The sequence below is a fragment of the Sminthopsis crassicaudata genome, chromosome 2, assembly GCF_048593235.1.
Source record: "Sminthopsis crassicaudata isolate SCR6 chromosome 2, ASM4859323v1, whole genome shotgun sequence".
NCBI classification, from domain to species: domain Eukaryota; kingdom Metazoa; phylum Chordata; class Mammalia; order Dasyuromorphia; family Dasyuridae; genus Sminthopsis; species Sminthopsis crassicaudata.
In genome coordinates this window covers 42,098,881-42,118,935 of record NC_133618.1, presented here as the reverse complement: position 1 = coordinate 42,118,935, position 20,055 = coordinate 42,098,881, and the positions used below count along the sequence as shown (strand labels likewise).

General features: G+C 45.4%; 1 protein-coding gene across 2 annotated transcripts in view; it reads left to right on the top strand.

Moving 5' to 3' along the window:
• Window positions 1-310: 310 nt before the first annotated feature.
• The window catches only part of RFWD3 (ring finger and WD repeat domain 3), a 31,592-nt gene continuing 11,847 nt past the window's right edge, over window positions 311-20,055 (top strand). The window contains exons 1-8 of one of the 2 annotated variants that reach the window (XM_074285992.1): window positions 311-454; window positions 2,679-3,099; window positions 7,579-7,745; window positions 8,713-8,807; window positions 8,892-9,092; window positions 10,723-10,814; window positions 12,556-12,670; window positions 14,554-14,779. In XM_074285992.1, coding sequence (XP_074142093.1) covers window positions 2,681-3,099; window positions 7,579-7,745; window positions 8,713-8,807; window positions 8,892-9,092; window positions 10,723-10,814; window positions 12,556-12,670; window positions 14,554-14,779 — 1,315 coding nt within the window. In that variant the 5' untranslated portion in view covers window positions 311-454; window positions 2,679-2,680. Of the gene's footprint in view, window positions 455-2,678; window positions 3,100-7,539; window positions 7,746-8,712; window positions 8,808-8,891; window positions 9,093-10,722; window positions 10,815-12,555; window positions 12,671-14,553; window positions 14,780-20,055 lie in introns of both variants that reach the window. The other variant, XM_074285991.1, reaches the window with a different exon arrangement.

Below are 20,055 nucleotides of genomic sequence, written 5' to 3'. Positions count from 1 at the left end.
AATTAACCTTCTCCAAGCTGCACAAATTTTTCCCGCCCAGTAGTTCAAATGAAAAGGAGGTGGGCTGAGTCCATTTCCGCACAACCTCTTAGGAGGCGGGCTGTAGAGTGATGGAAAGTTCTGGCCACCAAACGGAGAGAAGTCTCGGAGCTTCTCTCCTCCCTGCCAGCCCGATCTGTGAAGAGCCGCAAGAAGAGCCAATCAGAACGCCATTGTGCCTGATTCGCCCGGCCAATGAGAGAAGGGGAGCTGGGATTGGCTGGAGGCTGGAGACCATTGTCCAATGGAAGTTGGCGGCGGCGGCGGCCCTGTTGGTGCTTGTAGCGGCGGCGGCGCGGTAGCGGCGTCTCTGGAGGCCCAGGCCTGAGCTAGATCCGTGGTCCTGAGGGAGAACGGGCGTCGCGCGCGGCCCCGCCTCGGGACCCCAACGGCTTCCGCACGCCGACGGCGACAGGTAACGAACGGGGCGGGACGGGGGCTTCCGGGGCAGAAGGGGCCCGGCGCCTCCCGGTCTCCTGCCGAGCCCGGCCCGGGACCGGGGAATGGCCGCGCTAGGCCTCAGTTTACACGTGTGTCAGATGAGGCCGCAGGTCCTGCAGGCCCCGCGTCCGCCCCGAGCCGATCCCCGAGGCCCCGGGGTGCAGGGCGGCCCCGCCCGCAGGACGGAGCGGGAGGCCGAGGCCTCTGAGTGGAGAAACCTGGGGCAGAACCGGCCCTCGCCGGGCATTCGTTAAGCGTCCGCTGCGTGCCAGGCCGGGCCTAGTGAGCGAGCAGAGAAAGGTGGCAGGGAGAAAGGAAATGTGCGTTCTTAAGCACCTGCTGCGTGCCCGGCGCCCGCCCAAGGAAGGATGGCAGGGAGGAGCGGAAGTGTGCAGTTGTAAACACCTGCTGCGCGCCGGGCCTCTGCGGCCGAGTGTAGGAGAAGCAAGGAGGAAGGGGAACGTGCATTCATTAAGTGCCCTCTGTGTACCAGGCCGCGTTACAGAGACAGCCCCGAAACCCAAATGTCAAACCCGGCTGTGGTCTCCCGCTGTGCTCAAACACCCCCAGCGAGGGCTGGGGAGAGGCCCATGGGCTCACTCACGGGAAGCACTTTGCACACCTTGAAACCGTACATAAATGTGCCGTAATGGCAGGGGAGAGGGAATTGGGATCAGAGGGACAAAGAATGGGCCCAGGAAAGGCAGAGTTTGTGGTGATTAACACAATTCTGGGTCATGAAGGGTGAGACCGGCGAGATGGAGCGCAGGTTTTTTCAGAGGAATCCAGAGTATTCCAGATGTTTCTTTGTATGTGGAAGAACTGGAGTATGAAGAGGAGTCCATAGAAACTGGAGAGGAACTGAGGAAGCCGGAGAATTAGGTGCAGAAGAGATCCTCTGTGAGGATGGGGCCTGAGGCAGGCAGAGAACTTCTGGGGAAGAGGCTTGCAGGTGCCTGTAATTTCCTGATGGTGATTTGACGTTTTGGGAGTAAACGTTTTCATAAACTGAGCGAGTCTCCTTTGAAAGCTGGAAATCCTGACGTTGGGGTCCTGTGTGACCCAGCCTGCGGCCTGGCTAAGGGGCCTGCACCGGATTAGGGTAGAAGTGGGAAATGTTTATCAGAATAAGTGCAAGCACATTATGTTGTATTTTGAATCTGTTCATGGGGAGAGTTGTCGGTCCTGCCCCTCCCCAGCTCCCCTCCCCCCGACACTCACAGGTCACATCCGATCTCTGCTCCCCGGGTCTCCCATAAGGAGTTTGGGTCCCTTTTGAACCCGTTTGGTATTTCTTCTTTTCCGTATTCTCTCAGGCTGCTGCTAGATTCTTGTTGGTGGAGTGTCGGCTCACCTTCCTTGGTCTTGTTATATTTGTCAAGAGTTTTGTATTTTCTTTATCTTTGCTTCTTAGGAATCTTTTGATCTGCTCCTGCTCTTAAATTTCTAATTGAGTTTTCTCCCCCATGAAACCTTTAATTTTCCAGGCTTTTCCCTGGTATTCTCCGTCAGTCACTTTCTGGTTCTTTCCCTCGGCTGCTCCAGCTTCCTCAGTGAGGGGGTGTCACTGGCCTAGGTCTCTTAGGGAGCTTGCAGAGGGCAGGACTGGCATCCCTCCTGGTTTTCAGTTAGCTTTCCTTCAGACCACTTGGTGACCTGCCATCTCTGGCAGAGCTGGGGGAACGTGGGGAAGGTGTTCCCTACAGCAGAAGGCAGCCTGATTCCCACCCCCCCTTCCTCCATGTGGCTGGCAGGGTGAATGTCCGCCTCAAGGTTTGGAAAGTACCCCGGTCTGCTGAAGGAGAACCCCATCTGCACCAAGCACAAGCTCTCCCGGGATGATACGGCTGTCAGGAAGACGCTGAGAGGGCCTTAGATTAGCCCTTCCTGCCTGTCTCCTGGGGGCGCCCCCTTTCTCCCTCTCATCCTCCGGATTTGCCTGTCGCTGCTCCGTGGCTGGCACTTGACAAAATGCTGCCTCTGGCAGTTGTCGCCGCCTTCCTGTGGCTCAGACAGTCCCTGGTTTGGAAATAAACATGAAACCGAGCCTGACCCAAGGAGGACTAAAGCAGCACCAACCTCTGCTTAAGGCGGCCCTGAAAGACTAGAATTGGTTGAACCAGTAGCGTGGGGTTATAAGTTTACTCTATGTACTTGTATCTCATCTTTAATTTTTAAAAAACATGTCCTCTTTTCAGTGATGGCTCAGGAAGCAATGGACCTTGATCTTCAGGTGGTGGAAGGCGGTCCTGCCGTGGAGCCCCAGGAGGAGGCCTCTGCCGAAGCATTTGTTGGGCAGATGGATGCCCCCCTACTCCCCGTTCCTCAAGTGCCTATCGAAGTGACTGAGGAAGTTGTATCCTCAGGCCTGGAGAATGAGGAGACTGTGGACCTGGGAGCCGCAGCTGCGGAGGACGCAGTGGGAGCCGGGGTCAATCCCATCCTCCCAGAGTCTGCCCTGAACTCAATGAACAGTTTTCTCGACCGACTCCAGCAGTTGCATGGGGTGCTGGGCCTCCTGAGGCAGCCACAGCAGCTCGCACAGACAGTGCGGACCAGGAGGAGGGCGGTCCGCCTGCAGAGGAGGGCAGGAGGGTCTCAGAGGACCGTGGACTACAGGTAAGAACAGGGCCACACCGGCAGAGGAGGGCAGGAGGGTCTCAGGGGATCAGGGACTACAGGTAAGAAGCAGGGCCGCACCCACCCAGCCTGAAAGAGACAAGCCCTGGCAACATCTGGCCAGGCTCTCCAAGCCGTTTTGGCCAAAAGAACATCCGGGTGTTTTCCAGTAAAGTAATTGTATATCCTGGCACATGATGATAGAAATCCATTTACCAGTCCATGGTCCCCAACAGGCCAGATTGGTTTGATTTCAGTCAAAATTATATTAAATCTATTTAAAACATTGAGAGAAAGTAGCCTGGTGTTCTGGGAAGTGTCAATGAAGTTTGGGGCAAGTCCCAGCCCCCTTTGCAAAGAACTGTGTAACTTTAGTGTATAGAGTGGAGGTGAGAAGATATCCTAGGTCAAAGTGATGCATGTAACAGTGCTTTGAAGAAACACACCTATATGATCTCTTTTACCAAGATCAGGGGTCCTTGTTTTGTCAGTCAGGCCAGTGAAGCCTATGGACTTCTCTTCTCAAAGTCACGTTTTTAAATGATGAAGGAAATGTTAGTGAAAATATAAATGCAATTTTTTCCCCCTAAAATTTATTCATGAACTCATTCAGATGAGAAACAACCAGGATGCTGTTGCTCCTCTTGCATGAGTTGATATATTTCTTCTATGTTAAAAATATTTCTCAGCTTTGAATTGAAGTCTTTATGAGTAGATGAATTACTTTATTCAATAATCCCCCAGTAAGTGTGTCCTGTCTAGTCATCTTGGAGCCTTAAGGCTCGAGGGGAGAAAGACTTGTAGAAGAAAATTATGTAAGGTTATAAATTAGTTCTGAGTATATTCTTCAGTATGAAAATACTTCCTGCTCTTTGTAGCTAAGAATGTGTTAGGAATTTGAAAATAATATTCCTTTTGTAATCTTTTATCTGGACTAGCTCACCAAGAGAGAGGGTTCAATAAATCTTTTTTTTCCCCCTTTATTTTAAATTTAAATACAAAATAGGAAAAGAAAAATGAGCAGAACATGAGAAGGTTCAGAATATAAAGCAATAAATTTCCATTTCAAGAAAGCCGATAATAAATTACTAGACCTTGTGTTCAGAGTTTCCCATCTTTTTTCTGCTTCCTTGTAGATTTTCTTTTGTTCTCTACTGTGCATTTTATACTTCATTCTTTTTTTTTTTTTCTTCCTCCTCCTCTCCCAAAAAGGTTACAATTAAGTGTGGATACACATACACATATGCATATATATATATATATATATACACACACACAAGGATGGACACATCTGTGATCATACATCTATATATTCTTAATGCATCTGTGTGAGACCATACTATGCTTGTTCATCCTATTTCTCTGAAGGTGGATAGCCTATCATAAATCCAAGCCTTTCCACATTTTTCTAATTCTACCTACTCATCACTTTCTATGGTACAGCAATATTCCAATCTTAAACTGTCTTAATTATTTTCAAGAGTCTAAAACAACATTAACTAATATGACATACTTTCCTTTTCTCTTTTGAATAATCTATTTTAGCTTTAACTTTGTCTGAGATCATGATTCCTGATTCTGCTGTTTTTACATAATAAATTCTACTCCTAGTGTTAATTTATGTTTGTGTGTATCTCTTGATTTCTCTGCTTTGTACTCACTACCTTGATTTCATTTTATTTATAATTTTTTTTTACAATATATATGCATGAGTAATTTTTTTTTTATAATATTATCCCTTGTATTCATTTTTCCACATTATCCCCTCTACTCCCTCCCCTTGATGACAGGCAATCCCATACATTTTACATGTGTTACAGTATAACCTAGATACAATATATGTGTGTAAATACCATTTTCTTGTTGCACGTGAAGTATTGGATTCCGAAGGTGTAAGTAACCTGGGTAGATAGACAGTAATGCTAACAATTTACATTCACTTCCCAGTGTTCCTTCTCTGGGTACTACCTTGATTTCCTATTACTTAATCCACTGACCCCTCCAAGGATCCCTCCCTTATCCTTTTCCCTCCATCTTTTCCTCTTGTTTCTGTCTGAATTTAGAAGATTTTTATAGCCTTCCAAATATATATGTTGTTCCTTCTTTATCCCATTCCCATTAATGTGCTTACCCTTCACATGGGCCTGCCCTCTGTGCTGGTTTCTGTCTTTGGGCCTTCTCAGTTGTCCCAGGAAGACCACTGTGCAGCCCCACTCTTGCTTGTTTTTACCTGCTCTACATTCGCCTTGAAGCATTATTTTATCTTGTTTGTGGAGCATCTGGAAAGCTTGGAATGTCATAACCTACTTACTCCCTTGTCTTCCCAGAATCCTCTCCACTCTATAAGTCTGGATCAATTATTGTGCTCTACACTTCTAAGACTTTCCTGCTCTATTAAGTGATAGTATTTTTGTGTAAAATTCTTACCATAAAATCCTGCACTGATTTCTCACTGTATTGTGGAGGTAACCATGGCTTTGTGGCTGTAGAGCACAGGCTCTTGACAGCTCTGGGTCAGCTTCAGGAATGATCCCAGCCTCAGACCACATCTGTTTTCCAAGGACCAGAATAGCTAAATGTGGGTGTTCATCATCAGGCTGACCTCTTGGTAATGGGTTTTTTTGGCCTCCCTTGAATGAAAATCGGGAACTGCCTGCTTCTGGGCCATTGACCGGGCAGTGTCTGAGCAGAGAGTGCTCTAAATAAGCACAATAAACTGTGCTCTAAATGGGAAGCCTTTGGCCAGCCCCAAGGACAAATGAACACAAGCTGTCTTAGCCTTCTCCCCTATGTAAAACTGGAAGCCACTTGCCAGCTCAGGGGAAGGAGCAGCCACAGGCTCATCTGGAAGAGTTCCTCCTTGGCAGAGTCAAGGCTGTCTGTATGTCCAAGAACCCCGTCATGGCAGAGTGTGTGGCCATCTGTGGCTCAGTCCAGGAGAAAAGGCCAGAGCCCCTGGGCCAGGCCCATGGCAGCAGAGCAGGCAGGAGAGACTTTCTAGGAAGAACTCAGGAAGAGTTCTCAAATGAACTGCAGGGTAAAGATGGGCTATAGGAAAAGCAGGGTGGAAACGGTGTTAGAAGAGATGATTCAGGAGAAAGATGTGAATGAGACCAAAGATCTCCCTCCCATATATTGACAACTTACTCTTTTAAATGAAGCATTGACTACAACTATAGTCAGAGGATGCTGTTCCAGACACCTGATGTTCTGGGGGAGCATCGCCAAGCAGCCTCCCCTGTGTGCCTCATCCCTCAGAGGCCCCTAGAATGATTTTTACAGATGAAAATCTCTATTTAATGTGTGTGTAGGGATGCCCATTACTTGGGGAATGGCTGAAAAATATATGAGTATAATGTAATACTTTTGTTCTATAAAAAATGATGAACAGGCAGATTTCAGAAAAAACCTGGAAAGACTTACATGGTCTAATGATGAGGAAAGTAAGCAGAACCAGAGAACTGTACACAGTAAGAGCAACATTGTACAACGATCAACTATGATAGACTTAACTCTTCTCAGCAATACAATAATCTAAGGCAGTTCCAAGAAGCCCATCCATTTCATGATGGGAAATGCTTTCTACATCCTCAGAAAGAATGATGTAATGTGAATGTAGATTTAAGTATACAATTTTCACCTTTTTTTGTTTTTTTCTTATGATTTTTGATTTCTTATGATTTTTCCCTTTTCTGAATCTTGTTTCATATCATGACTGATGTGGACACATGTTTAACATAATTGTACATGTACAGTCTATATCAGATTGCTCACTGGGGGGAAGGAAGAGAGGGGAGAGGGAGAAAAATTTGAAATTCAAAATTGTACAAACATGAATTTATACATGTTTGGGAAAAAATAAAATAATACTTAATTGGGGGGCAGGAAAATCTAATTTTTCAATTGCAGAGCATCTCATAGTTCATCTGGGGACTTTGAAATTTGATTCAACAACATATAGGCAGCTATTAAAGCTAAAAATGGGAAGCTTTTTAATAACACTTTTTAAGATATACCCTAGTTAGTTATTAGGAGGCTTAATGCACTTTGGGGGAAAAATGTCAAAAAATATATATAAAATTGAAGTAGAACGTGGGCCTGACTGACAGGAGCCTTCCTTCTCACAGCCTGCACAGTTTTAGCCAAACCGGCTGGAGCAACAAAAGAGACCTGCATACTTTGTCTCTCCCTGCCCTTCCCCCCATGCCAAGGTGCATTGTGGGTATATGGCCAGAGAGCTCAGAAACAAGCTAATCTACCAGTGAGCCTGAATGCCCCACCCAGTCATTCCCTGCAGACCTGGCTCAGTCCATTTGTGTGTCCCCTTTTCTGCTCTTCGAAGGCCATGGTAATCCTCCCCTTAACCGGGGCAGTGTCAAGGCCTCGCCTGAGCATCCACGCTCTTATCCAGGCGCTGTCATGTGGTTATTTTCTGTATAGATCAAGGGCACCACTGGACACGTACTTTCGGGTTAACAGGACACAGTCACTGCAGGCAGCCCACCTGCCCAATCGTAATGATGATGATCCCGGCTCTGAGGACATCCACGTATCGAGTGTCTCTGATACAGAAAGTAATAGTTCCAGTGAGAATGAGGAGGTGGTGGACGTCCAGAACGGGAACCCAATCGTGGCTGAACTTGGAGGTAGGCACTCTCCAGGTCTGGGAGTGTGGACAATGTCTCTGCAGTGATCACAAACGGCTACCGGCTGGGCAGGTTCTCCCTTATGCTTAGGTCTCAACTGAGGTTTTCCTTGATACTTTCATGAAAGCTTTCTGTTAGATATTACCAAAGTACACATTTAATTTGACCTCAGTTGCATAGTATTTATATCACACTGACATGATGGAGGTCTGATGTACCTTCTAATGTCATGCTTTAGAGAGCTGAGTATGTTCATTCCCTCCATCTTATATTCATTCATGTCTTTTCTGGGCTTCTGACTTATTTGTGTCGAAAGGCAAAGGGCAAAGTGTTGCTTAGTATTTTGAGGCTCCTAAGTGCATGTCCTTTTACTAATCAACAGCTTTTTAAATTTTTTTTATTTTTTTATTAACCAACAGCTTTTATTCAGCACCTATTCTGAGCTTAATGTTAACACAAAGAATGAAGCAGTTCCTATCCCATAGGGAAGTCAAACAAGTGGATAAATGCATGTAGATATACAAACATAAGAGAATGAACAAGTTTAGTACTGGGTGGTGTCAGAAGAGGTTCAGGCTTCCTATCTTAGAAGAAGGAGGAGTTTTAAGGTAGAGCTGGAGGAAGAAAAAGCATAGAAATGGAGGATGTGCTAAGGAGAGAACATCCCAGCATGGAGAGGGGGGGCTGCTGAGCTTGGCTGGGCCGGCTTGGGAAGGGCTTTTAAAGACTGGAGGGGAGCCACGGAGGCGTGGTGGGCCGAAGAGTCATGGAGTCGGTCCAACATTGAGGGCTGTGGCAGCTGGAGCGGAGCAGGGGGGCCGTAAAAGATTGGAAAGCCCTGAACTAAGGCAGGGAAGAAACGGTGGGATGCCCAGGATGTTAGGGAGGGAGAAACAACCTGCCGGGGGCTCTCTGCCAGAGCCATCTTGGCCTTCGGTCAGCACGTCCTTCCCATGCCCGCCTGCAGTTTCTGGAGAGGTTCCTGGAGAAGCTCCTCCGCAGGACCCTTCGGCCCAGGCCCAAGCTGCTCCTGCTGCTGCCGCAGAGGCTCCCCTCCTACAGGTAAGAGTTCTGCTTGGGCTTGTGGAGGAGCGAGTGGGGCCAGTGCTGACCACCTGACCTCACCACACCCGCTCTTCCCTTCAGGAGTCTCCGCTGCAGCCCGAACCGTCTCCTCCGGCTACCAAGGGCCCTTCAGAGGAGGAGGAAGGGGACACTTGCGCCATCTGTTTTGAACAGTGGACCAGTGCCGGGGACCACCGGCTATCTGCGCTGCGATGTGGGCACCTCTTTGGGTACAAGTGCATCTCCAAATGGCTCAGAGGACAGGCTGGGAAATGTCCCCAGGTGCGTACCCTTGGGTCCTGGGACACTGTGGGGGGAGAGGGGTCAGGGTGCCCAGTGGGCACCGAGGAGGGCTCCAGCTGTTCTCTCTGCTGCAGGTAGCAAAGCTCACCTAGCTCAGCCTGTTCCTTCGAGCATCAGCCTTGGGTTGCACTCCCTGTGGAAACTGCCTTGGAGTTCTCTTGGAGGTGATCGTGCCCTTGGGTGGCAGGCAGTAATCTGTCGTAGCTCCGGGCTCTGAGGATGGAAGAGGCCTTTCCTCCACAGCCCATGGCCTCAGTCTCCCCTTCTGCTGGGTTCAATGCTCATCTCTCCTAAAAGAGCCCATCCTGGCCGTCTCCACAGCCTCTCCCCTTCAATCCCGCTTCTGGAGTCCTGGCTTCATTGCTCTGGGAATCTCTGGGACTCCCCCCCCCCCCCATTCCTAGATCGAGCCGCAGCTTTGGCAGCTGTACAGAAGACCTCCCCCACTTCCACTTTCCTGGGTTTGGGACGCTGCTCTGCCATCTCTTGAGCCTTCTTTGTCAGGTCACACTGGGACCTCCTCTCCCACTCTTCATCATTTTGCGCCATCTCATGGGTTTGACCATGAAAGTGTTTAGGTCCTACTATTTTCTCCTAAACTCCCAACCCCCTTGGCCAGCTGTCTGCTGACCTTTGCCTGGGTGTCCCATTAATTCATCAAATTTATTGTATCCAGAGCTAAGCCAACCTCTTTCTCAGCTCACACCGACTCCTCATCTTCCTCTTTAGGCCAGAAGAGAGGCCTCCCTCATGGGCAGAGCCATCCTGAGCCCTTCTCTCTCCCTGATTTTGAGTGGGCACAAAAATGTTTGTCAAATGAGTTGGATGTTTTTGTATCAGTGTAGACAGGTTCTTCATTTGTGTCCTGGCCCCCTCTGGCCTGTGGACTCTTCATCCTATATTGTCAGGAAATGGTTAAAGCACAGGATTACAAAGGAGACCATTTATATTGAAATAGTGTTATCAGAATGCTTTTGAAAGAAGACCCTCGAGGTAGTTTTCTTTCACAGATACCAGGGTCCAATCTTGGCCCAGGGAAGACCTTGGGCTCTTGGAAGCCAGGTTCTGCCAAACTGCAGAAGGTTTTGGTGCCATTTCATTTAGGTGTCAGATATCTCACCTCAGTAAGACCAGCCAGACTCACTCAGGGCAGCCCCTGCCCTCCATTGCCTCAGAAGAATCAGAGCCGGGATCCAGACAAACCTGCAGAGACATGGGCACTGGGCCTGGTTGCGTGGTTTTTGCCATACCCGGCATAGAATGCCTATGGGAGGCTTTGGGGTCAGGGTCCACCTCTGTCCCGAGGATGTGACCCAGGCCAGGGCAGCTCCTCTGCAAAAGGCGGCCGCTCCAACACCTTCCCTTCCTGAGCCTGAGTCCCTGGGATACTTTGGGTAGCCATGGCATGACCAGGGGGTAAGAGGTGGGCAGTGGGTAATGGCAGCACTGATGCCCCATGGCACCACGTGTATGCTGAAGGAGAGGTTGTCTTGCCTTTGGACAGTGGAGGGCCGCCATGGCCGCTGAAGTGTTGTGCCTATGGTTTGGGTGTAAATCAGAAAGGGGTTCTCCTCTTACAACATTGATACTTTTCTTTCCTTCTTTTTAGTGCAACAAAAAAGCCAAACGTGCAGACATTGTGGTTCTCTATGCCCGGACCCTAAAAGCCTTGGACACCAGTGAGCAGGAGCGCATGAAAAGGTAGGAGGAGAGGGGTCTCTTGCCATGAATGACTCTCTGCAGGCATTTCTTAGGAAACAAGTTGGTGTAGAGAGTAGCATTCTGAATTTGGAGGTCAGGAAGGCCCAAGTTCAAATTCTCCCTTAGCAAAGTCACTCTCAAAGCTCAGTCTCCCTGGCTGTTAAATGTGAATGATAATAGCACCTCCCCTTCCTTCTGGGGAACCTAACACTGGTGCAGCCTTTGCTGCTTTGCTGCTGTTACTGCTGACTTTTAAAAATGAGTTCTCTTGGGTTTAGTAATAGCCTCTTACACAGCAGTACATTTGGCCCTCTTTTGCAGGGCCCCATTACCTGCTCTCCATAAGAATGTCCTGGGATGTCTTCCTATTCCTCCCAGACCCCATCCTTCCTTTCTGCCTGTGTCCAGGTCACTAGCATCCTCTGCTCACCCAGTTTCACCACCCCAGATTCAGGCTTTCCTCTTCCTTCTCCCCTCCCCCATAGCCATCCCTCACCACTCTCCCCTTCTCCCCCATAGCCATCCCTCTCATTTCATCCTCTCTCACTTCTTGCCAGGAGACATTGGCTTCTCCATTGTTCTCCCTGTTTCCAGTCTCTTTTTCAGTGTTTGGCGCACGCATAGGAGCTACTGCGTAAATGTTAGCTGTTAAATCTCTTTCTCAGATCTGCCAAATTGATATTCCCAAAATACTGTCTGAACACCCCCTGACTCGGGCATCTTGCATAGCTCTGTATTGCCTTTAGGGTAAAATGCAAGCAGAGTACAACTGCTCTGAGTTGGACAGTTGGAAAGGAAGGCTGTGGTCATCTAGCTTTGCTTGAAGAGTTTCCCAGAACCTTCTGAAGGCATCTTTTCCACTGTTGCCCAGTGGAAGGGCAGAAAATTTCCCTTTTGATGGAGTTGTATGGAGCAACTTTAATCTGGCCTTGAAAGCTCCCTGCAGTTTCCCTCCCTCCTGCCCACTTTTCTGGGCTGAGTTTATACCCGGTTGGCCCTCTGCTAGAGCAGCATCTGATAGAGAGAGAGGAAGCACATTCCTGGTGGGGAACACCCCCTGCAAAGGCACTGAGACAGAGGAGACGTAGGGTTGTGTTTTTTAGATAATCTTAAGTATCTTTGGAGAGAGCAGATTCAGAGGAAGGAGGAGATTGGGAGCCTGTGTGCAAAGGGTTAAGAGTGAAAGAAGGGAGAGGAACTGCTTTGGTGGCTTTACCTGAGAGCTTGGCTAAGAGTGAGCAAAGATGCAAGGCAGTTGTTAAGAGCGTGGAAGGATGTACTGAAGATTTTTTTAAGGATCAGCGAGACGGGTGCCTTTTTGAAGACAATGGGGAAGGAACCCAGTCATTAGGAAGAATTTGGATATTGTTGGGGAGAGGGTGACTAAGGATGACTGGTATAAAAACCAAACAACGTTAAGAAATAGGTATGACAGGGACAGCTAGGTGGCGCAGTGGATAGAGCGCCAGCCCTGAAGTCAGGAGGACCCGAGTTCAAATCTGGACTCAGACACTTAACACCTAGCTGTGTGACCCTGGGCAAGTCACTTAACCCCAATTGCCTAAGGAAAGAAAGGAAGGAAAAAAAAAGAAAAAGGTATGATAGTCCAGAGAAGAAAATTCTTTTGTGCAGCAACAGCAGCATGAGCATGTGAGACATGTGCAAATGTACTATGATGGGGGAGTTCATGTGTTAAAGGGACACCTCCTTAATGGCCACTTGTTGTGGGCTTGTCTTTCAGTTCCTTACTAAAAGAGCAGATGCTGAGGAAGGAAGCTGAGTTAGAATCAGCCCAATGCCGGCTTCAGCTGCAGGTCCTTTCTGATGAATGTAACAAACTCCGAAACCACGTGCAGGTAAGTGTCTTAACTTTTCAATTCACAGCATTTTCGGAATAGTAGGAACTGAATCTTCCTAGCAGCTGGAGCTAGTCTTCAACTCAACAAGCATTTATTAAGAGCCAGAGACTGTCTAAATCCCAAAACTAATTCCTGTCCTTGAGAGTTTGCAGTCTTCCAAGGGAAGAGAAGTACATAGAGTAAATACTCTATACTATATATAATAAGTACTCTATGTATTGTTCCTCCACTTTTTGGAAAGTCTGACTTTCTTCTTCAAGAGGCTTTTCCTGATCTCCCTAGTTGCTGATATGCCAAGTCCTGGCACATAGTAAGGGCTTAATAAATGACTGTTAATTGATTGGTTCCAATTTATATTCTATACTATATATAAATTGAAGAGGAATGTCAGACTTTCCAAAAAGTGGAGGAACAATGTTTTAGGTGTGTCCAGGGCACAGAGAGATGCAAAGGCAAGGAGATGGGACTCGGAACGTCCAAGAGAGAAACAGCAAGAAAGTCAAGTTAGCTGAGTGTGAGGAGGATTTGTGCAGGACTGGCCTCTTCATGGAGTCTGGCTCAGGAGATGAGGCTCTCAGTGACAGAAATGCGGAGCTGTTTACGGGAAACCTGAGATAGAAGCTATTTCAGCATCTTCTTATAAGTACAGTTTTCCTGACTACTTTGCTAGTGCTCTCCTTTTCTAACTCTTCAATTTAACCACAATACATCCATTTTGTATTTGTTCTCATTAGTATTATCTGTGAAAATTTCCATACATAAGTTTCCCCATTAGATGGTGAGTTTCCTGAAACAGGGAGCAGAGCAGAGCAGAAAGAAGCTGCACATGGAGTAAATAGGGAGTCCTGGTGGTATTTCCCAGGAGAGCGAGAGGAGAAGGGACAGCCAGGGTGAAGTGTGATTGATCTGGAGACAGAAGTGCTGGAGAATCACCTCACCAGGTCACCCGGCTTCAGAGCCTCGTCCTCTTGCTCCAAAGCAGCAGGAATGAATTGGAACCAGATCACTTTGGCCTGAGCAGCATAAGCTTCAGCAGGAGCTTTCTGCTCTGGTCTGGGCACTCTGGGGAAGAGGCCGCTGGGTTCTTACAGGCTTCTTGCATCTCAGGAGTCAGTAGAACTGTTTGTTACACTTGAAATAGCTAATGGGAGCAGCTAGGTGGCGCAATGGATAGAGCACCGGCTAACGTCAGGAGGACCTGAGTTCAAATATGGCATTTTTTGCTTTCAATTCTATTTACTCCATCTTTGATTTAAATAATTTCCTCTTGTACCTATTTGTGAAGTTTACTCATTTTTCTAAAAAAAAAAATTTCTACTTTTTTCAGTTCATTAATTTTTATTTTTTCCCTTACTAATTTGTATTCATGGATACAAATTTACCTCCAAGAATTGTGGTTGCATGCCATTAACTCTGACATTGGCTGTTACCTTTAATATATTCCTTTATTGTCTCTATGGTTTAGTCTCTATTGTATTTCCACTTAAAACCTGTCGGAGTTTAGTTAAAGATATGATTTGGGGTGATGAGAAATCACAAAAGTGCTGTCCCCAGCTTTGGCAAGAAGGGAGGTCTGGCCTCCTATTAGCTGGGAGGATGGGGTCAGAAGCAGGCCAGGCTTTGGGCCCTCGTCCTCTTACTCCCAGTAGCTGTGTTGGCTTGGAATGTGAGGATTCCAGCCTTTGGACTCATAGAGCCTATGCCCCCCAAAGCCTGGTTGTGGAGCGTCCCCTTGGCACCTGTCCTCAGGGGAATAAGGAAGTAAAATGCTACACCTGGAGTTTGTCTCTCAGAGACTGTCCTGCATCCTCTCCCCCCCCCCCCCCAAGTGTCAGATGGTCCAAAGGGCTCCTCATACATATTTGTGCTTGGCCCCTCAGGAGCTGAAGGTTCTTGTGGCTCAGCACTCATCAGGTCCAGCGCAGCCGGGCAGCTCCCAGGTGGGCTTCCAGAACTGCCTGCCCTTCAGCCAGAACCAGCACAAGTACCAGTTTCAGAAGGCCTTCACAGTGTCGCAGGAAGGGCGGTGCCGCATCATGGCCTACTGTGACTCCATGAGCTGCCTGGTGGTGTCCCAGCCCTCTCCTCAGGCCAACTTCCTTCCTGGTAAGCAGCCAGACACCTTGGTGCCCCCAGCCAGCCCCTCCATTCAGCACTCCGGGATGCCTAGGCATCCAGCTGAGCCGTCACATAAAGTGCTGGGCTGGAGCCTTCACCCGGCCCGGCTTATTTCACTCGGTGTCGGCCATTGTGCTTGGGAGGGCTCAGCCATCATTTTCACCCAGCGGGGCCACAGTCCTGAAGCTCTGGGCCATGGTTATTCTGCCATTCCCCAGGAGAGAGAGGTAACATTCTGTGGGCCAAACAGTGTGCTAGGACACAGAGAACGCAGTGATCCTGCTTGCAGTGCGCTGACCATCCAGTGAGGAAGAGAAGTGCCCGTACAAGTATAGGCAGCAATGTGGGAAGGGGGCACAGGCAGGAAAGGCTTCAAGTTAGAAGATGGCAGCTGAGCTGCCTCTGAAGGGAGAAGGTCTTTATGATGGAAGGGAAGGAACAGAGGCATCTCAGTCTGGGGGGAATGGACTTGTGTGAAGGCAGAGGTAGTGATGAGGTAGCAGGGAAATGAAGAGAGGGGGGAGTGGGCCCAGCTAGTAAAGATGTTTAGGAGCTAAACATCTTAGCCTGGTAGAAAGCCTCTGGAATAGGATGAGGAGGAGTCACAGCTGTGCTTTGGCAGCAGCCATGGGAAGGATGGTCTGGCCGGGGGAATTTGGCCCTTCGGGAGGCAAGAATCAAGACAGGAAGGAATGAAGGCTGAGCTAAGGGAGGGGCCATGTAGCTGTGGGCATGGAGAGGTTGGCTGCCAGAGATGTAAACAGCAGGACTTGTGAGCATCTCTCAGACTGACCCATTTCATATAGATCCTTTTAGTGCAAGCAGATTTTAATGCTTATTCCTTTTGATGCTGCTCTCCAGCACTTCTTTGGCTTCTCATGATTTGGCAGGAAACAAGGGAAATGTTAGACTCCTTTTTCATTTTTAATCTTTTAAAATATTTCTTCTATAAATACATATTGTTTCTTGTTATCTGGTGTTTAGGAAGGAAAATTCTTAGCCTACCTTTAATAAAAATTACTCTATGAATTTCCTGTACTTATGCTATTTCCTGTATTATAGCAATGTGTATGGTGGTTTCTTTCTTTCTTTTCTTTTTTTAATTTTTTAATTATAGCTTTTTATTTTACAAGATATATACATGGGTAATTTTTCAGCATTGGCAATTGCAAAACCTTTTGTTCCAACTTTTCCCCTCCTTCCCCCTTCCAGATGACAGGTTGACCAATACATGTTAAATATGTTAAAGTATAAATTAAGTACAATATATGTATACTTGTCCAAACAGTTATTTTGCTGTACAAAAAGAATCAGATTTTGAAATAGTGTACCATTAGCCTGTGAAGGAAATAAAAAATGCAGGTGGACAAAAATTGAGGGATTGGGAATTCTATCTAGTGGTTCATAGTCATCTCCCAGAGTTCTTTTGTGGCTGTAGCTGGTTCAGTTCATTACTGCTCTATTGGAACTGATTTGTTCATCTCATTGTTGAGGGCCACCTCCATCAGAATTGATCATCATATAATATTGTTGTTGAAGTGTATAATGATCTCCTGGTCCTGCTCATTTCCCTCAGCATCAGTTCATGTAAATCTCTTCAGGCCTTTCTGAAATCATCCTCCTGATCCTTTCTTACAGAACAATCATATTCCATAACATCCATATACCATAATTTATTCAACCATTCTTCAATTGAGGGGCATCCACTCAGTTTCCAGTTTCTGGCCACTACAAAGAGGGCTGCCACAAACATTCTTGCATAAGGTCCCTTTCCCTTCTTTAAAATCTCTTTGGGATATAATCCCAGTAGTAGCGCTGCTGGATGAAAGGGTGTGCACAGTTTGATAACTTTTTGAGCATAATTCCAGATTGCTCTCCAGAATGGCCGGATTCTTTCACAACTCCACCAACAATGTATCAGTGTCCCAGTTTTCCCACATCCCCTCCTGCACATTATCTTTCCTTGTCATTTTAGCCAATCTGACAGGTGTGTAGTGGTATGATGGTTTCTTTAACTTGGTTTTTAGCCTTTAATAAGTAAGGGCTTCACTTCAGTGTTGGTTTCTCCATCTTTCTCTCTCTTAAGTCCTTCACTCCCCTCTTCCCCTTTTATTTCTCAAGCACTTTGTGATTTAGCCAATTGGAGAGTATAAATTTTAAATACTTATATTGAGAAATATAACTTTTAAAGATACTTTTCTTTTTGGTTGGGAGACCCGACCCGATTATTATTGATAGAGTTCCTTGAAGTATATAGGTCTCTCTTTAAAATATAGTTGTAGTGTTTCTTTTAAGTTCAAAAAACATACCATGTAGACAATTATGGGTTCCTGGCCCCCTTGAATAAGGGAGTGGGTGCAGGTGAAAGGAGTTCCCTGGAATGCCAATTATTCCTTGGCAAGTGATTTCTGTTTTTATTATAAAAAGACTGAAATATTTTCCCTTTATCATTTTAGTGTTGATAGTTATTTAGGAAGTGTCAGGGAGTGCTTGGGTTCTTTTTTGTCAAAATCCTATGAGTTCTATTTATTTATACTTTATTATATGTTCCATTTTGGGAAGTTGTGTTTAATGATTACATGAAATAAAATGTTCTTTCTCTTTCCCCCCCCCCAGATTTTCTGGAATGTTATTAATTTGATTTGATTTAAAAAATTTTTAATAATAGTATTTTATTTTTCCAAATACATGCAAAGATAGTTTTCAACATTCACCTTTGCAAAACCTTGTATTCCAAATTTTTCTCCCTCCCCAAGATAGCAAGCAATCTGATACAGGTTAAGCACGTGCAATTCTAAATATTTCTGTATTCATCATGCTGCAAAGAAAAAATCAGATCAAAATGGGGGAAAGCACAAAAAAGGAAAGAAAAAAACACAAGCAAACAACAATATCAAAAAAGTGAAAATATTATGCTTTGATCCACATTCAGTGGATCCTCTCTGGTCCTCTCTCTGGAAGCAGATGACTCTGTCCATCACAAGTCTGTTGGAATTGGCCTGAATTACCTACCTCATTGTTGAATGGATCCAAATCCATCACAATTGATCATCACATAATCTTGTTGCTATGTACAATGATCTCCTGGTTCTGCTCAATTCACTTAGCTTCAGTTCATGTAAGTCATTCCAGGCTTTTCTGCAATCAGCCTGCTTGTGATTTCTTATAGAAAAATAATATTCCATAACATTCATATACCATAATCTATTCAGTCATTCTCCACCTGATGGGCATCCACTCAGTTTTCAGTTCCTGCCACCACAAAAAGGGCTGCCACTAACATTTTTGCACATATGGATCCTTTTCCCTCTTTTATGATTTCTTTGAGATGCAAGCCCAATAGAGACTCTGCTGGATCAAAGAGTATGCTCAGATTTTATAGCCCTGTGGGTATAGTTCCAAATTGCTCTCCAGAATGGTTGGATATTTCACAACTCCATCAACAGTTCATTAGTGAACCCATTTTCCCCTTCTCTAGTATTTGTCATTTCTGAGAAATGTGAGGTGGTACCTCAGAATTATTTTAATTTTCATTTCTCTAATGAATAGAGCTTGAGTTTTTTTTTTTATATGATCATAGATAGCTTTGATTACTTATGAAAACTGCTTATTCCTATCCCTTGACAATTTATCAATTGACAAATGGCTCTTGTTTTTAGAAAATTGACTCAGCTTCCTATATATTTGAGAAATAAGACTCTTATCTGAGAAATTTGCTGTAAAAAAAATTTTTTTTATTCTTTGTCTATGGTACTTTTTAGCAAAATGATAGTTCCTACATTATCTCTCTTAATCTGTTTTTTGCTTTTCTTTGTCTGAGATCATGATTGCTACTCCTGCATTTTTTACTTTAACTGAAGCAAATTAGATTCTGCTCTAGCCCTTTATTTTAATTGTGTGTCTTTCTAGTTCATATTTATCTTGTAAACGACATATTGTTGGATTCTGGTTTTTAATCCATTTTGATGTCCTCTTTTATGAATATATTCATCCCATTCATATTCATAGTTATGATTTCTAACTTGTTTCTCTCCCATTTCTTTTGTATATTTTTTTTCTTTCTTTTTATCTTAAAAGTCTGTTTTGCTTCTGAGCACTACCTTCCTTAATCCACCCTCCCTTTTATCATGACCTTTTTCACTCCTACTTCTCTTAGATGAAATAGATATTTATATACAATTGTGTGTGTATGTGCATTTTCTTTCTTTGCCAATTCTGTTGAAAATGAGGTTCAAGCATTGCTTGCCACCTTCCTCCTCAATTTTCTGTTTGATTCCATGTGCCTCTTTTAAGCAAGAATATTTTCCCTATTCTGCCTCTCCCTTTCCCTTTCTTCCAGTGCTTCTCCTTCTCCTACCTTAGAAGCTTATAATCAAGGGCTCTGGGAAATTATCCCCAACTTGAGTCCTTATTTCTCTCATATTCATTGTGTGGTTTCTCTATAGCACACCCTAGCCTGGATTCCTCAGAATTGAATGGGATTGGGCTATAGGACGTCCTTGGGTTAAGAGCCCCACATTCCTTTGATTTAAGTTTATCAGCATTACGAGGTTTGAATTAACAGCAATATCAACAGAAATGCTGCATTAATTTCCATATTTACACCCATGTTGACAGTGTAAGAAATTTTTCACTACCAGATGAATTTGTCCATGCAAATAATAAAATCACAGACTTTATGCCCTCTGAATTAATGTTTGTACATGGCCCCTTTCCTCCCTTCTAGCTCTAGTCAGCTCCCATTTAGAATTAATGTCAGCTCTCTTTAAAATCTGTTTCCCTAATATAGCATCTCCACTGCCATGATCATGACATACTACTATGACATATTCATAGTTGTGATTTTTTTGTTTTGATAGGCTAGGTAGGTTTTGCTTCCCCATTCTTTTATTTATATATATGTATTGTTTTTAAAGTCACCTAAATTCCTGTATTATCCCTGTATTATCACTCTCTTCTTTTCCCTCCCAAAAAGCAATTCCATTGGTTTTTATCTCATTATTTATTCTTACAGCATAGTAATATCCTTTACATTCAAGTATCACAGTTTGTTCAGCCAGTCTCTAATTCATGGGCCATCTTCTTTCTAAGCCTTTACTTAATTTCACTGACCTCCTTGGGCTAGATATCAAGTAGTGGAATCTCCAGCTCACAGACAGATGAACCACTTAACATTTAAGTCATTCCAAATTGCTTTCCTAAATGGCTGGACTAATTCATAGCTCCATCAGCACTGCATTGGTGTGTCCTATCTTTCCTCTTCC